General features: G+C 35.5%; 1 protein-coding gene across 8 annotated transcripts in view; it reads left to right on the plus strand.

Annotated features, from left to right (window-relative positions):
- Positions 1–15979, plus strand: part of BBX (BBX high mobility group box domain containing) — a 251937-nt gene that overhangs the window by 226387 nt on the left and 9571 nt on the right. For all 8 annotated transcript variants that reach the window (XM_056793423.1, XM_016433425.2, XM_016433424.2 and 5 more), the window contains 2 exons: positions 8946–9143; positions 13788–13980. In XM_056793423.1, the coding sequence (XP_056649401.1) occupies positions 8946–9143; positions 13788–13980 (391 nt within the window). The remainder of the gene's footprint in view (positions 1–8945; positions 9144–13787; positions 13981–15979) is intronic.

Here is a 15979-nt window from a genome sequence, read left to right on the forward strand (position 1 = left end):
TACTTTCCTTCATTTAATTCAATAAAAATTAAAAAGTGCCAGGGGTTTTAATTTCAATTCCTAAAAAGGATCAGTAGCACCCAGGCCATTTAATTGCTGCCCTTCATTTTGAATGGGCTTGCTGTGTGATTTTTAATGCCTCCCAGGATGAGTTAGATTAGTTTCATTGATTTATTTTCATGTTTCATCAAATACCTGAGTGCTGTTTCAACTCTTATGAGACTAACCTAAAGCAGTAAGATTCCAGATTTGGTCATAATTTCAATGTGAGTTTGAATCTCCATTTACAATGTGAATTCACATCTTCAGAGCATTCTAGAGACTGAGGGGTTCTCAAAAAGTCCATATTCCCCACTCTGGGGAACAAAGTTTGGAAAGCAAGATGTTCTCTTTGCTGTGTTCCTAATATTGATTCAAGGGCTTTTAAATGTTCTTTTTGTTCCTGAAATATACATATATTATAATTGTGGACTTTTTTATAAATAATTTTTATTTATTAAAAATTCAAGTTTAAATTTAAGTTTATTAAATTAAGTTTTAAATCAAGTTAAATTTAAGTTTATTAAAGCCCCAAATCTCTGGACTTGGCCTTTAGAATTGTGTAACTTTCCATATTCTCTTAATCACTGAAAGTAGATGGCAGACAGTTGGTGCAGCCAGGAAGACCTATATGGTCTCAGATCCTTAGTAGCTGTCTGACCCTGGGCAAGTCACTTAATCCTCTCTTTGCCTCAGTTTCCTCATCCAGAAACAAGGATAATCATAACACCTGCTTCCCAGGTTTGTTGTGAGAATCAAAGGAGATAATATCCGTAATGTAACACATGGTAAAAACTATATAGATGTTAGCTATTAATTATTTGTAGATAGGAACCTTATTTCCTACTCCCCATTTCTACTGTGTGTGCATGTACAGTCATTCATTTACCTTAAAAGGAAAAGAAAAGATGTCATTCCCTCCCCTATCTGACCATCAATTAAAAAATAACGAAGTTTATTGTTGCATTTCTGTGCAACTCTTTTGATATCTTTGCATTCTGTTTTGAAATGTATTTGCCCTTTAAACAGATCTTTATTTTACAGTCCTCACCACTTTCAAGTTACTGGGCAAGCAAAGGGACTATGCTCCCTGGAGTATTTGGTATATGAAAAGAGCACTGGACTGCAAAAGCCCCTGGGTCTGAATCTTAGCTGCTCCACTTATGGAGTTTGTTGCTTGGGAAAGCCCCTTCACTTTTCTGACCATCCTTTTCCTCCACTATAAAATTAGATGGCTGGTCAAGATGAGTCCTAAGGACCTGTCCAGCTCTAAGGCCTGAAGTCTTGTAAATATTTTTCTCTTTTCTTTATCTCTCTTTGATTCAACTCTTCTCCACTGGATAAGGCCAAAATGGAGCCATTTTCCTTTAGGAGCACTGGATTTTATTTTATTTTTTAAATTAATTTATTTAGTCAATTTAGAACATTATTCCTTGGTTACAAGAATCACATCATTTCCCTCCCTCTCCTCCCCCCACTCTTTCTGCAGCCAACGTGCAATTTCATTGGGTATTACTTGTGTCCTTGATCAGAACCTATTTCCATGTTGGTGTTTACACTAGGATGTTCATTTAGTATGTATATCCCCAACCATATTTCCTTGAGCCATGTGATCAAGCAGTTGTTTTTCTTCTGTTTCTACTCCCACAGTTTTTCCTCTGAATGTGGTTAGGTTCTTTCTCGTAGATTTCTCCAAGTTGTTCAGGATCACTGCATTGCCACTAATGGAGAAATCCATTACATTCAATTGCACCACAGTGTATCAGTCTCTGTGTGCAAAGGAGCACTGGATGTTAGAGTGAGACTCTTGCAAGGTCAAAACTATAAGTGACTAGAAATCAGTGCTTATTTTTTATCCACCCTCATTCTACTGTCAGCACTGCAACCAAATTTACCTACTCAGCTCCTGAACAAGGCCCACCAAGGGGCCTTTCACCCCTTTAGCTCAGTGGTGTACAACTCAACTAGAAACAGATCCCTGTAGAGCCACCATTAGGTGGCTTAAGAAAACCACAGATTACCGTTTTTTATATTGTATTGAATTTTTATTTATTTTGTTAAACATTTTCTAATTCTATTTTAATCTGGAAAATCTTGCACAGCAAGTGTCCTCAGACTTAGGGTTTAACACCTGCTTTTCTGGATATAAAATCTCCCTGATGTGACTCACTTCAGCAAAACAGATTGCAGGCAGCCCAAACTTACCCTCTTAACCTGTGTAATTTTTTGACTACCTCTACCAATAAATTCTCAATAGAAACTCAACCCCATGCCCTGAAGGCCTTCCTTTAAGTTGTTTTTGTTGTTTTTAACTAGGCTGTCCTTCTGAAACCTGTTTTTATTGGCATATGGGACCCTCCGTGAGGAAACTAGTCCTACCACTGTAGAATGACATTTGCTCTGCAACATTTTCGTCTTAAAGAGTTTCCTCATGAACTTAAAGATTCTGAGTTGCCTGGAGTCATGTAGCCAATTTGAGTCAGTTCAGACCTGAACCCACAGTCTTTCTGACACTGAGACTGGTCCTCTAGTTATGATGTCGTATTGTCTCTCAGATAACCCTTATCCTGGAATAAATATAAAATTAAAAATTAAATTAAAATCAAAATTTTAAAAAGATTTTACATCAGCAGAAAGCATACAGAAGGATTGCCATGTAGATTCGAGTGGCCTCAGATTCAAGACCTTCTTAACTGTAAAAATTAAATTATATTTCTACTAATAAAAATATTGTATTTATGAGGTTTATTAAGGATTATTAGAAATCAAGGACACAAAACAAAAACCACATGCCCATGACCGATTAGCCCATTCAAAATCCTCTCGTTTAGCTTACCACTATACTTGCTACATCACTGCAATGGAAGAGAAGAGAAGAAGTGTGGGAGGTGTTACTGCCAGTTAAATACCAATTGTGATCTCGCCAACTGTGGGGTCTCAGGTAAGATTATAGGGAATTTTGGGAAATACCAAGGACTTCTGGGGATTGAAGTCTAGGGTTCAAAATCTCCATTTTTACATTCCTACCCTTTGATTTTTTTATTGCATGTGCAATATAGTATCTGAGTTCTATTTTTTTCTCCTTTTTGTATTTGAAGCCAATGTCAACAGTGTTGAGAAGATTTTTCTTTAATTTTTTTTTTATTTTGCAGTAATATAAGTTTAAAATACATTTGTTCTAACATTAATGCATACCCAAAAAGCTTTAGACTATAAAAATGATGCCCTTGATTGTTTAAAAAAATTATGGGACTTTGCTTAATGATTCTGTCTGATTCCAGGACAAGAGAATACAGAAAGAGCCATTACATAGTACCAAAGAAGCACAAAGCTAAACTGCATAGTGCCAATTGAGCACAAGATCAAAGAGACCAACCAATCCTGATGGAATTGATGAAAATTTTGAGCCAAGACAAAAGGACTTGAACATGTTTGGGGTTCAAGGTTGCGGCTGTTTAACATGTGTTAAAGACAGATCTTCCTTGTTCCACATTAAAGGCAGATCTTCCTTGTTCCACATGTAACAGTTAAAAGAGTGGTTGGCATAAACTGTGACCGCGAAAATATGGTTTCAAGACTTTGAATTGCCAAAACTATAAAGATAATTTTTTGTGTCTTGATTTTATATTAAAAATAAAGTGGTCGCCATGGGAAAATTCCCAAATATTAAATATACCCAAGTCAGCTGGGTTTTATGGAGATTTTAATTAATACAAATAAAGGAATTAGGAAAGGGAGAGAGAGAGTAAGAGGAAATAATGGGAAAAGGGCTAGGCCAGCCTAGGCTTAAGTCTTAAGAGAGAGATCAGTCAGTCTTTTATCAACTCACCACAAGATTTTGTCCCAAGCAAGATCTAGTGTTCAGAAAGTCCCTCCAGTTCAGCTCCTCAGCTCAACTAAGTTCAGCCACCGAGCCCTCCAATTCAGCTTTCCCAAGCTGAATTGAACTTCAGAGACCTTTCTGACCTCCTTTTAAAGAGAATTTTCTCCTTTGTCGCCTCCCCTAAGTTTTCACATCTACCAATCACAGTAGACGTTTTCCAAAGGACTGACCATTCTTAATTCACACCTTCTTTAGTTCTCAACTTCTCTGGGTAGACTAAAACTTCACACCTCTTTTGTTAAGCTTGTCCCTTGCAAGTTTGCAAGTTGCCTGACCTTTTAGTGATTAATTTGACCTTCATAGGTACTTAGCACCTTTTTGTATTAGATCTAAAAATAGACTTAGCTTAAGGGCTTTTGCCTCACTATAAGTATGAGTTAAGTACTTTTCATTGTTCAGTAAGGAGTTTACAACTTTATCTTCCCCTAAAGTATGCTTAAGTATGGGTGGAGTAATGTTAGAGTTCTCACATTCCTGATCAATTACCTTCATTGTTTAAAATGGGGAATGGTCTTAACCAAATGTTCTAAAGTAGAGTCTGAGAATTTTTAACATTCACAAGTCTGAGAAATTTTAAGATTCACACACATTCTACCAGGTATCTCAAATTTGGCTCCTACCTGGCTCCTATAATCTAGTCCCTTTTCTGTCTTTCATAATGTGGCAAGTTTCTGTAGTCCTGGCTACTGATTGGGAAAATGCTTAAATCATTTTAATTGGGCCCTGATTCAAAGACCTGTTATAGATTAATTTTTTCCTTTACTTGGAATTTTTATACATAAGACTTTGATAGTCTATATTTCATCCAGAAATTATCTTTTTTTATTTTGATTTTTTTTATGTTTTTGATTTCTCTTGCCAATTGATTCATATACCTCATAACTCAGCCATGCATCCCTGAGTGATCCCTGTGTTTTTCAATTACCCTCTTCAGGGGGGAATGTGTAAATATTATTATTATTTTAAATTGCAAAGTTTAAATTCCTTTTGAGAAGAATTTTAGGTTAAAAAATGTGCTAACTTTCTGAATCCAGAAAGTGAACTGTTTGGAGAAGATACCACGAAGATGCCTACACAGACAACATGCTGCACCAGAAGATCCAAAGTGAACTTTGGGATGTGGTGATTTGAACTGTATGGGGTTTGAATGCATTTTTTTTTTGTATGTATACTCTTATGCCAAAGGGGACTGCCCCTTAACTGGCTTTTTGTCAATGCACCCAGCTGGCAATTATTGGTTGTAAATTCATAGCTGGTATGTTTACAAGACGCATGGGAGAGACTAGTCTTCCTCGGGCCTCAGGGGGAATTTAAAAATGGAGATTTTGAACCCTAGATTTCAATCCCCAGAAGTCCTTGGTATTTCCCAGAATTCCCTATAATCTTACCTGAGACCCCACAGTTGGCGAGATCACAATTGGTATTTAACTGGCAGTAACACCTCCCACACTTCTCTTCTCTTCCATTGCAGTGATGTAGCAAGTATAGTGGTAGGCTAAACGAGAGGATTTTGAATGGGCTGATCGGTCATGGGCATATGGTTTTTATTTTGTGTCCTTGATTTCTAATAATCCTTAATAAACCTCATAAATATAATATTTTTATTAGTAGAAATATAATTTATATTTTACACATCACTGGTGCCTTATTCATGTTGTCATAACTATATTTCTTGATTCTCCCTTGGCCTTTTTTGATCTCTGGTTCTTTTGTATCTCCCATTTCCTCATTTTTTGCCTGATTCTTGGCCCACTGACACTTTAACTGATCACATATATATTTTATGAGTCGTGGCTACCTTCTAGATCTTCTAGCCAAGACCCAGTCTGAATGGTTAGCTTCTGGGTTTAGATTGTGTGTACCAATGGCCCGTGGCTACCTTTGATTCCAAGCCTTTCCCCTGGTTTTACCCAGTACCTGTGAGATTTACCATTGTCCACTGTCCACTCTAGATCAAAGTAAAAGGAACCATGAGTTGCAAACAGTAAGAGCTTACACTGTGCCAAGAACTTTTCAAATCTTACCTTATTTGATTCTCACAAAAAAAAAAATCCCTATGAGATAGATGCTGTTTTTATTCCTATTTTACATTTGAGGCAGAAAGAGAATAAATGACTTAACCAGGGTCACATTTGAGGCAAGATAAGACCTCAGGTCCGCCTGATACAAGGCCCAGCATACTCTCCACTGCATCACCCAGCAGCCCCCCAATTGCTGGCCCAGCACCAACTCAAGAAAGTGTTCTTTTTTTCTTGTGTTTCAAAATCACAGAACAAACTGGAGACTTGACATTTCTCTTCAAACCCAGTCCTTGCCTAGAATTGATCATGCCACTCAGTTTCAGGTTAAAGGACAGGGGTTTCTATGAAAATGTTGGAAGAGAAAAATTTGCTACTTTCTACCATCTACGTGTATTTTTTCCAGCACAGCCACCTCTTCTTTAGCCATCTAAGAAGTTTTCTTCCAAAAAGTTTCTCTTTAATTTACCTGGAGTTTTGTCACTGGTTTATCCCAATGAATTCTAGAGTTTCTGAGGGAGTAGAAAGGATTGAAGCTGCTTTTGAAGAGCCATCTCTGTGGTATATATTGAAGTATCAGTTGCCACACCTTCTCCTTCCCATCCCAACCCCACATACACACATCTCTGGTTTTATCCTTGATATGATTAACGGGAGCAATTAATTTATAAACTAGGAAACAGAAAACTCTGGGGACAAATGAATATGCAAAGGAGGTTATTTAGTGGGGGTTTTTTTCTGTTAATTCTGGTTAAAGTTTCTTCAAATTTATGTAAAGCCTTGACTTTTCAACACTGGCCTAGTGATTGTTTTTCTTTTGGTGTATTCCCATCTAAATTGTCTGTTTTTTCCTTTAGGCAGTTGTTATTTATTTTTTTTTTTGCTGCTATTATTATATTGCTGCTCCTTCCAAATTTTTTTCTTCAATCATGAACTCTACAAAGATATTGCTCTTAGATAGCCCAGACATGAAATTCTAAGTTTTATAAACCCAAATAATTGGCCCACTCAGAAAATAAAAATCTCATATTGTGAAGGGAACTTTGTTTGGCTTGGGTCCAAACGTATAACTTGAAAGGAGCCCTTTTTTCCCTTTTCCAATTTCTGGTGACTTGCTTGACAAGAATGTTTCAAAGCATTGCCAAAGTATTTGTTTAGGAGCAGGAATTTTCTTGTATTTCCTCATTACTCTACATCTAGGCAAAAGGCCAAACTTCAAATCATGGAGTGATTTCTGCTTAGCATCTTTTCTGTTGGAGTAAATGCAAATTGTTTTAGCCTTCCAAGACTTTCAGGGATAAGATGCTGTAACTTTCAAAATTAAAGGCCTTGTTAATTCATAATGCTTCTCCCCTAGGGACAGACTTACTCTTTGGAGAGTTAGAAATAAAATATAGAAAAGAAATCTGGCCTATGTGTGTGCTTGCACACACACACACACACACACGTACACATACCCTTAACTCTTTTCCTAACTTGTGCTTCACTCTTTCTCTGTCTTCCTCCTCTCTCTACCTCTATAGACTCCTTCCAATAATACCTTCAGTTATCTTCAAATTTTATTTCCACGAAAAATCAAAATGCATCTTTTAAAATCCTCATTTTAGTTAACTGATCACCTTGCTCTCTCCATGCCTAGCATTGAGTCTTTGACAATGAAAATGACGTTGCCTTTAGGAAAGCCAAATTATATTGCCCCAATATTAGCCAAAGATATATTTGCTAGTCCTTTTTCCTCACTTCACCCCAATTCCCACCCCCATAAACCTTTTTTTTTAAAAGATGGGACAGCAAAATACTAGCTCTAAATATGAGCCAAATGTACATGTAACTTTTTTTTATTCATTTGGGGGTAAAGTGAAGCATCTGGTTCTGTGATTTAATTGTTTTTGGAAAATCTCAGTATGAAATAACATAAAATCAAATAATAAAATAACCAGGTTTTTTTTTCTTTAGTCAGAGAAGAATTATCTGGGCCAGAGTTATATGACTTGTCCATATATCTTGTATATGTGAAGGGAGGATTTGAATCTGGAATCTTCTGATACCATTATTTATAAATCATTAATACCAATCTGTATAGTATCTCCTAGTGTATGTTTGAAAACAGATCATTAAATGGCTTTGTTAGAGAAAAATAACTCATTCTTCCTTCCAAATTAGGAAGAAAGCCTTTGCTTCACAAACCATAGCTTTATTACTACTGCATCATGGATACACTGTTAAGTGCTTCCCCTTTGGTGAAAATGAAAGTGGCTTCTTTTCCCGTCTTCCATTAAAAACATTTTCAGCTGGATTTGGCTGAATATAAGACTCCTGCCCTGCGTTAATCAATGCCTACCCTTCCCTCCTAAGTAGAAAACATTAATAAAAAAAGGAGAGACAATCATACCTCAAAATTATAAAACATTTTCCAGTTTGCAAAAGGCTTTCCTCACATCCCTACTTGTGTGATCGGGGGCCAGTAACTTCCCTACACCTCAGTTTCCTTATCTATAAAAAAGGGAGTTGAATGCTCAGGCCCTTCTCTCTTTCTACAAACATATTAACTCTTAAATGAATGCGGATATGCCTAAGGACAAGAAAGGAAAAGAAGCTTGAGGCCCCACACACCAAGTTTCTTCCAAACCCATTTGAAGGTAATGGCATCAAACATGGTAGCCTCCTTTGGTTCAATGAATACTACCTTAATCTGCATGTACTCAAGAAAGAGAGAAATTTACCCAGGCCACCCTTTGCCACAAAACAGAAAACCCTAAACAGTTTGCAGACTTTTTCCTTGGGGAAAAAAGTACATTTCCTTTTGTGTGGATAACACTTACAAATTACTTTTCTAAGATCCTGAACATATTCCAGGCTTGATCTTTCACTACTAATAATACTAGATAAACGTGTACCTATTAATCTTGTTCAAATAGGCCAAAATAGGAATGAGTTTCTATAGTCTGTCATGTTTTGACCCCTGGTTTTAATTTATGACTCCTTATTTTGTTGGCCAATTTCAGCCATACTTTCAGAAGATAAAAACACCACTGAGCCTCCCCGCAAGACTAAAGATGCCCCATCAGTTCCAAACACTCCAGAGCCAACAACAATGCAAGAGCCTTTGGTTGGCAGCCAAAAGAGGAAAGCAAGGAAAACGAAGATCACACATCTTGTCAGGACAGCAGATGGCCGGGTGTCACCAGCAGGAGGTACTTTGGGTAAGGAGAGTGAGATTTATAATGATAAAGGGGACTGTGGGGTAGCCCTTGATCATAGAAAAGAAGCCAACAACTGTCAGCAAAACCTGCCAGATTTAATAGGGTTTTTGAGGGAATGACTAAGTCAGTTCTATATTATTTTAAAAATGAATCTGTATTGCGTCAATAGAGGTAGGATGTATTCTGCATCAAGCCACTTTAACAGATTGTGTAAATCTACTATAAGCCTAAGAGCAAATTTGGTCTTTTTTTTAACAGTTCTTTAGGAACTGATCTGTTCAGATCTCTAAATTATTTTGTCATCCTATGGATGACAAACACAGCTCTTTCAAAAGAGAATGTCTGAGTTTCTCTGAGAGATACAAGACTATGTAGTCCTCTACATTTTTCCTTTTTCCCATCTAGGGTCCACAAAGCCAAGCTGGCTAATTTATTTCTGCAGATGCTAAAATTAAAAAGCACTAGGACATTTGGTCTATCTCATCGTCCACCATGTTTTCACTTTACTGCAAGCTAAGTTTTCCAGGTTCAGACTTTTCAGCTACTAACTCCAAGCTGGTTTTAGGTATGACTTTTCCTTCTTAGTCTGATCTAAAGCCTTACAGAAGTTCTGGTCCATCCCTACCAGTAATCCTCCAAATGGGTTACCCCACACTGCCCAGATGCTCTTATTTGTCCCACATTCTAGACCCTTTGACTATAGCAGTTACAGAATTGCACATGTCTTCAGGTATAAAGACACTGTGAGAGGCTCAGTGGGTCATTATATTTTGTACTCTGGGTCATCGTAGTTCCCAGCTACCTAACATTAACCACTTTAACTATAGTCCCTATAAGATGAGGAGCAAAACAAGGATGCCCATTATCACTAATACTATTTAATTTTTTATTGAAAATGCTAGCAATAGAAATAAGAAAAGAAAAAGAAATTGAATGAATAAGAATGAGCAAAAACATAATAAAATAATCCCTTTTAACAGATATGATGGTATATATAGAAAATTCTAGAGATTCAATGAAAAAATTAGATGAAATTACCACTAATTTTAGCAAAGTAGCATGATAGAAAATAGACAAATCATCAGCATTTCTATATATTGCTGAGATAGTAAGAGATAACACAATTAAAATAGTCATAAATAGATAGAATAAATACCTAGGAGTATACCTGCCAAAATAAACTCAGAAACTATATGAGCCCATATAAAACACTTTATACAAATAAAGTCAGATTTAAATAATTGGAGGGCTAGTAATTGTTCATGGGTGGGCAGAGCTAATATAACTAAAATAACATCCCTACATAAACTAATCTTCTTATTCAATGCCATCCTAATTAAACTATAAAAATTATTTTATTAAACTAGAAAAAAATAATAAAATTCATTTGAAAGAATTAGTTAAAAAATTATCAAAAGAATTAATAGGAAAAATGGAAAGGAAGGAAGTTTAGAGCTATCAGATTTTAAATTGTATTATATAGCAGTCATTATCAAAACTATCTGCTACAGACAAAGAAATAAAACATCAATGAAACAAAACAGACATAACAATTGTTATTATAATAACCTTGTACTTGACAAAAGTCAAGATCTAAGCTTTGAGGATAAGAATTCACTATTTGGCAAAAATTATTGGGATAACTGGAAAAGAATCTGGCAGAACTTAGATATAGATAAATGCCTTACATTTTTATCAAGATAAGATGAAAATAGATACATGACCTATGCATAAAGGGAGATATTATGAACAAACGAATAGAACATATTACCTATAAGATTTATGAACAGTAGAATAATTTATCAATAAATAAGAGATAGAAAACATTGGGAAATATAAAATGGATAATTTTGAATATATTAAAAAGATTTTATAAAAATAAAACTAATGTAACCAAGAAAGAAAGCAGAAAACTGAGGGAGGGAGACAATTTCTCAGAGAGAGGTCTCATATCTAAAATATATAGAGAGAACTTTGTCAAATAAGAATATGAGCCATTCCCCAACTGATAAATAGTGAAAAGATATGAACAGGTTTTGAATGCAGAGATCAAAACCTTATATGACTCATATATCATCTTATAGCTATCAGATTGGCTCGAATGATAAAAGTGTAAAATGACAACTGTTAGAGGGGATATGGAAAAGTAAGGAAATGAATACACTATTGGAATTGTGAACTGATCCATCTATTTTGGAGAGCAATCTAGAATTATGACCAAAGGGTTATAAAAACTGTGTATACCTTTTGACCCAGAAATACAACTGTTTGATTTATTTCCTTAGGTGATCAGGGAAAAAGGAAAAGAGCCTGTATGTTCTAAAAATTTTATAGCAGCTTTCTTTGTGGTGGCAAAGAGCAGGAAATTATGAGGTCATGCCCATCAATTAGGGAATGACTAAAACAAGTTGTGGCATATGATTTTGATGGAATATTACTATGCTCTAAGAAGTGATGAGCCAGTTAATATTTTTAAAAACATGGAAAGAGCCTCATGAAATTATGAAGAGAACTTTATATACAGCGACAAAAATTTTGTTTGAAGAATGATTTGTGTATGACTACCTCCAGAGAAAGAATAGAAAAAAGCAAGCCACAGTTTTTTATTTATACACACACACATCATATATCCTTTTGTTGAGTGATACCTTCTCTAGGGCAGGGAGGGGAGATAAGAAAGGAGGGAGTTACTTGGGAATTGTAATGTAACAAACAAATATATTAAATTTAAAATAAATTTTAAAAGAAAGAATTACATTGCTTTGACCATTAGATGAAGGCAAATGCTGCTACACAGGAATCATCTTGGGATTGGCTGAATGAATCAGTCAACCAATGGACCACTGGAGAACACCAACTTCAGGAGTTCTGGAGTTGAAGCCAAGCCCCTGAGGGAATCACTCTTAGATGAAGGAAAGAATTTCTTTCTCTTCTCTCGTCTCCCCCACTGACTGTCATGGAAAAGCTTGACCCAGTAGCAACCAGTTGGAGTCAAGGTGACAGTCAGACCAGTAAGAAATTATACATACAGCCAGAGTAGCGTGATACATTAAGAACAAACATCAAAAAATCACCCGAGGAGAGAGGAAACTTCAAGGAGCATAACTTCTTTCACAAACAAAGAATGTCACATGTAGATTGAAGAAAAAGATGCACAAGGGTTATGATTTTTCTTTTTGCCATTTCTATTCTATACATATGTTTCACTTTCAATAGACTCTTAAGTTTGAAGTCATTCTTCCCATTGTCTGGTAGGTATTTATGGGAGAATGTGCCCCAGCTTGTTTTTCTATGGGGGATATAATATCTGATATAATACAGATCATGCATTTACTATTCTAAAATCTAAAAAAAAAAAAAAAGATAGTCTTATGGATTTTCAGCACCCAGCAAAACATCCTAACAGCTTTCTCGGGAGTCAAGATGTTTAAAGCATGTTTCCTAGGGATAACATTTAAATGCACCACCATTTGAGTAAAATTAAGTATTAAGAGAGGCAAAGAGTTGATTAAAATAGATTTAAGCCAGTGTTATTACTTGAAGAATTTCAATGACTTATTCTTCTGTATTATACATGATAATGCTGGGCTTTCTTTCATTTAGAACTTTTAACTTTGCAGGATGTGGTAAAGATTCACTTTTCGCTTCTAAAAACTCAAAGTCTTTAGGTGGTGCTTCCATTTTTATGCAGCAAGGTAACAGGGAATTTTTATATTTCAGTAATAGACACTTTAAGACTATTACCACTTGCTCCTTCATTTAAAATTATCTTTAAAACCGATAAAAAAATACTTCTTCTGCAGAGACATGATAAATAAAAAAAAATTATATTCATTTTCTGTTAGAGATGTTTGAGTTGCATTTCAACCAGGTCTTTGTTGTCCTATTTTTTATTGATTTTTTTGACATTATGCTACTCTTGCTTTCAGATGGGGGTCTCCTCCTTCCCCATCAAGTTATCTCTTTTAACAAAGCTTTAGAAAGAAATAAGCATCTCATGAAACAAACCACCACATCAACCATGTCCTCTGCAAAGAGGGGAAGTAGGTTCACCAAGCTCTTAAGAACCACTTTGTATTAGCCAAACATCCTTTCCCCTAAGGCAAAGTAACATCAAGTCCTTAAGGACAGGAGAAAGAACTTAGGGTACTAGAATTAATAAATACAATTATCAATTTAATTAATTAAAAGTAATTCTGGGAGGGTCCAATCATTTGGAACCACTGCAGACTTAACATCCTGATTTCATCAAAGGCATCTGTAGTCTCTGGATGACTGTATGTCCCTCTGCAGAAGGATCCTCGAGCCGTATTTTAACTCAGGCTCATCTAATCCAATCCTGACCCATTCTGTGGCCTCAGATCAATCTCTTAAACTCTTTTCAATTTGGCTTCTGATTAAACTCTTTTCAACTCGGCTTCTGAGAATAATGCTGCTCTTGGGAGTAACTGGGCTTAATAAAGGAGCCTTGTTGCTCTGGAAGAAGAGAATCTGTATAAGCCATTATATTCTCAGTATATATCAAGGGGAATGGGGAAGGAATGTTACCTCCTTAAACAGTAAGTGCTGTGGAATCTTCTCTGCCTTTTGTCTACAGGAAGGTAGGGCTAAATCCTCTTTTGATAAATTTTTCTTTTGTTCCAGATGACAAACCCAAGGAACAACTGCAGGGTAGTCTCCCTAAAGCATCAGCTACAGAAACAGATTGCAATGAGGAATGCTCACAAAACATGGAAGCAGAGGAGATTCGTAGTATCACACCAGACATGCCAGCTGTGTCTGCGTTCTTCAGCCTAGCTGCTCTGGCTGAGGTAGCAGCAATGGAGAATGTGCACAGGTGAGCCAGGTGGGAAGCTGCCCCTTCCTCCAAAAGAGTCGCTTATGCCAGCCCCCTTCCTTAGCAGAATGGATCCAAAGAAGACAGCCTCCAAATCTAGATGAGCCTCACTTTTGTGGTCTGAGGTATATTTTTCACCTCTTGGTAGGTCTCCTATAACTTGGTTTTATATTCATGCTTTACTTAGCCTACTTTATGCCTATAGCAAGGTAATTGTAACATGGAAAAACATACAGAAGGAAGAATTAGCCAACCAAATAATATATTGTTGTTCAATTGTTTTCAGTGATGTCTGACTCTTTGTGACCCTATTTTGGGTCTTCTTGGAAAAGAATCATGACTCTTTCCTTCTCCAGCTCATTTTACAGATGAGGAAACTGAGGCAAATTGGATAAAGTGATTTGCCCAGGATCACACAACTAATAAGTGTCTGAAGTTATATTTGAACTCATGATCCGAGTCTTCTTAATTCCAAGCCTGTGCTATCCACAGCGCCACCTAGCTGCCACTAACTTATTAGTATTTTTATATAGTCATATATTATATTGTTACAACTATTATTCTATATTATGATATTATTCATTATAATGTATCTTATATAGTAACCTAATATATACATTAAAGTATATGTTAAAACTTAAATTATATAATATATAACAAGTAATATATAAAATACAGTTATATAACAGAAACATGAGTAATATGTATTGGTATATAATGTCTGATGCCTCTGGCATTCAGGACAAACTGAAATCAAAACAGAACACAGGCATTCCCTATATTTTTTTAAACTAGGTATCCATTATATATACCATTAATATATGATTACAATGTATTTTATTATATCTAATATATAATTATATATTGTCATTTTATAAACAATTACATTGTTATATATTCATTATATGTAATATATGGCATTCTATTGAATGTCATATATTATATGATGCTATATTTAATCTGTCCATATATTATTATATCATATTTATTCAATAACACATTATAATATATAACAGTGTTATACAATGCAATGTTCTATATGCTTTATTATAATATAATTATGTTATATAATATATAAATAGTATACTTGCTAAGCTATTTCCTCTATTTTTCCATGTTACTAATTAGCTTGTATATGCATGCAATATACTATAATATTATAGTATAAGGGTAAATCTGACCAAGTGTTACTGTGGGGGATAGAGATAGCATGGATTCCTCTCAGGCAAAGACATCTGGCCAGTGAGATAAACAAGTAAAGTTTTGTTTTCTCCCAAAAGAGCATTCTCCTCCTTTGATTCATTAAAAGGCTATAGGATTTCAGATAAACAGGATTGAAACCATCCTTGTTTTGATTGGTTAAACCCTAATCCTTGTTTTGATTGGTTTAACACTTTCCACCCTGAATAATTAAATTTTTAAATTGCCCGTTCTGATTTGAGATAAGATTGTGATTCTCAAGTAACCAGCCAATGGTAAGCAAGGGGAAGAGACTATCTTTGCAGGGGGGGATGGGGTGTGTCCAGGATAAAAGGAAAGCTGTGGGCAAACCTATTTTACCCTCACTGACTAATTCTTATAACACTGACTTGTGAGCACTCATTCTCTGAGAATGAAATAAAAGAACTTCTCTCATCAAAAAAAAAATATATATATATATAAAAAATATAATAATATGCTAGCATTAACATATTATTAATAGTGTTACTATCATTTCTTTGTTCTACAAGTGAACCTTCCACTGTGAAATCAATTATAAAGAAAAAATATGGTCTGGGAAAAGAGGGCTGTCCCAAGAGTCAGAGAACTCACATTTTATTTCATGTTGTGCCACTAATTTACCCGTGCAATGGTTTAATTATTCATCACTTCAGTTTCTTCATCTTTGTTGTGAACATCAAATGAAATAAAAGATGCATTCAGTAGCAGTTAGCATTGATAAAGTACCTACTACATGCAACTCAGAGCTCTGGACACACAGAGCTCTTCAAAATTTTAA

This window comes from Monodelphis domestica, chromosome 4, assembly GCF_027887165.1.
Source record: "Monodelphis domestica isolate mMonDom1 chromosome 4, mMonDom1.pri, whole genome shotgun sequence".
Lineage (NCBI taxonomy): Eukaryota > Metazoa > Chordata > Mammalia > Didelphimorphia > Didelphidae > Monodelphis > Monodelphis domestica.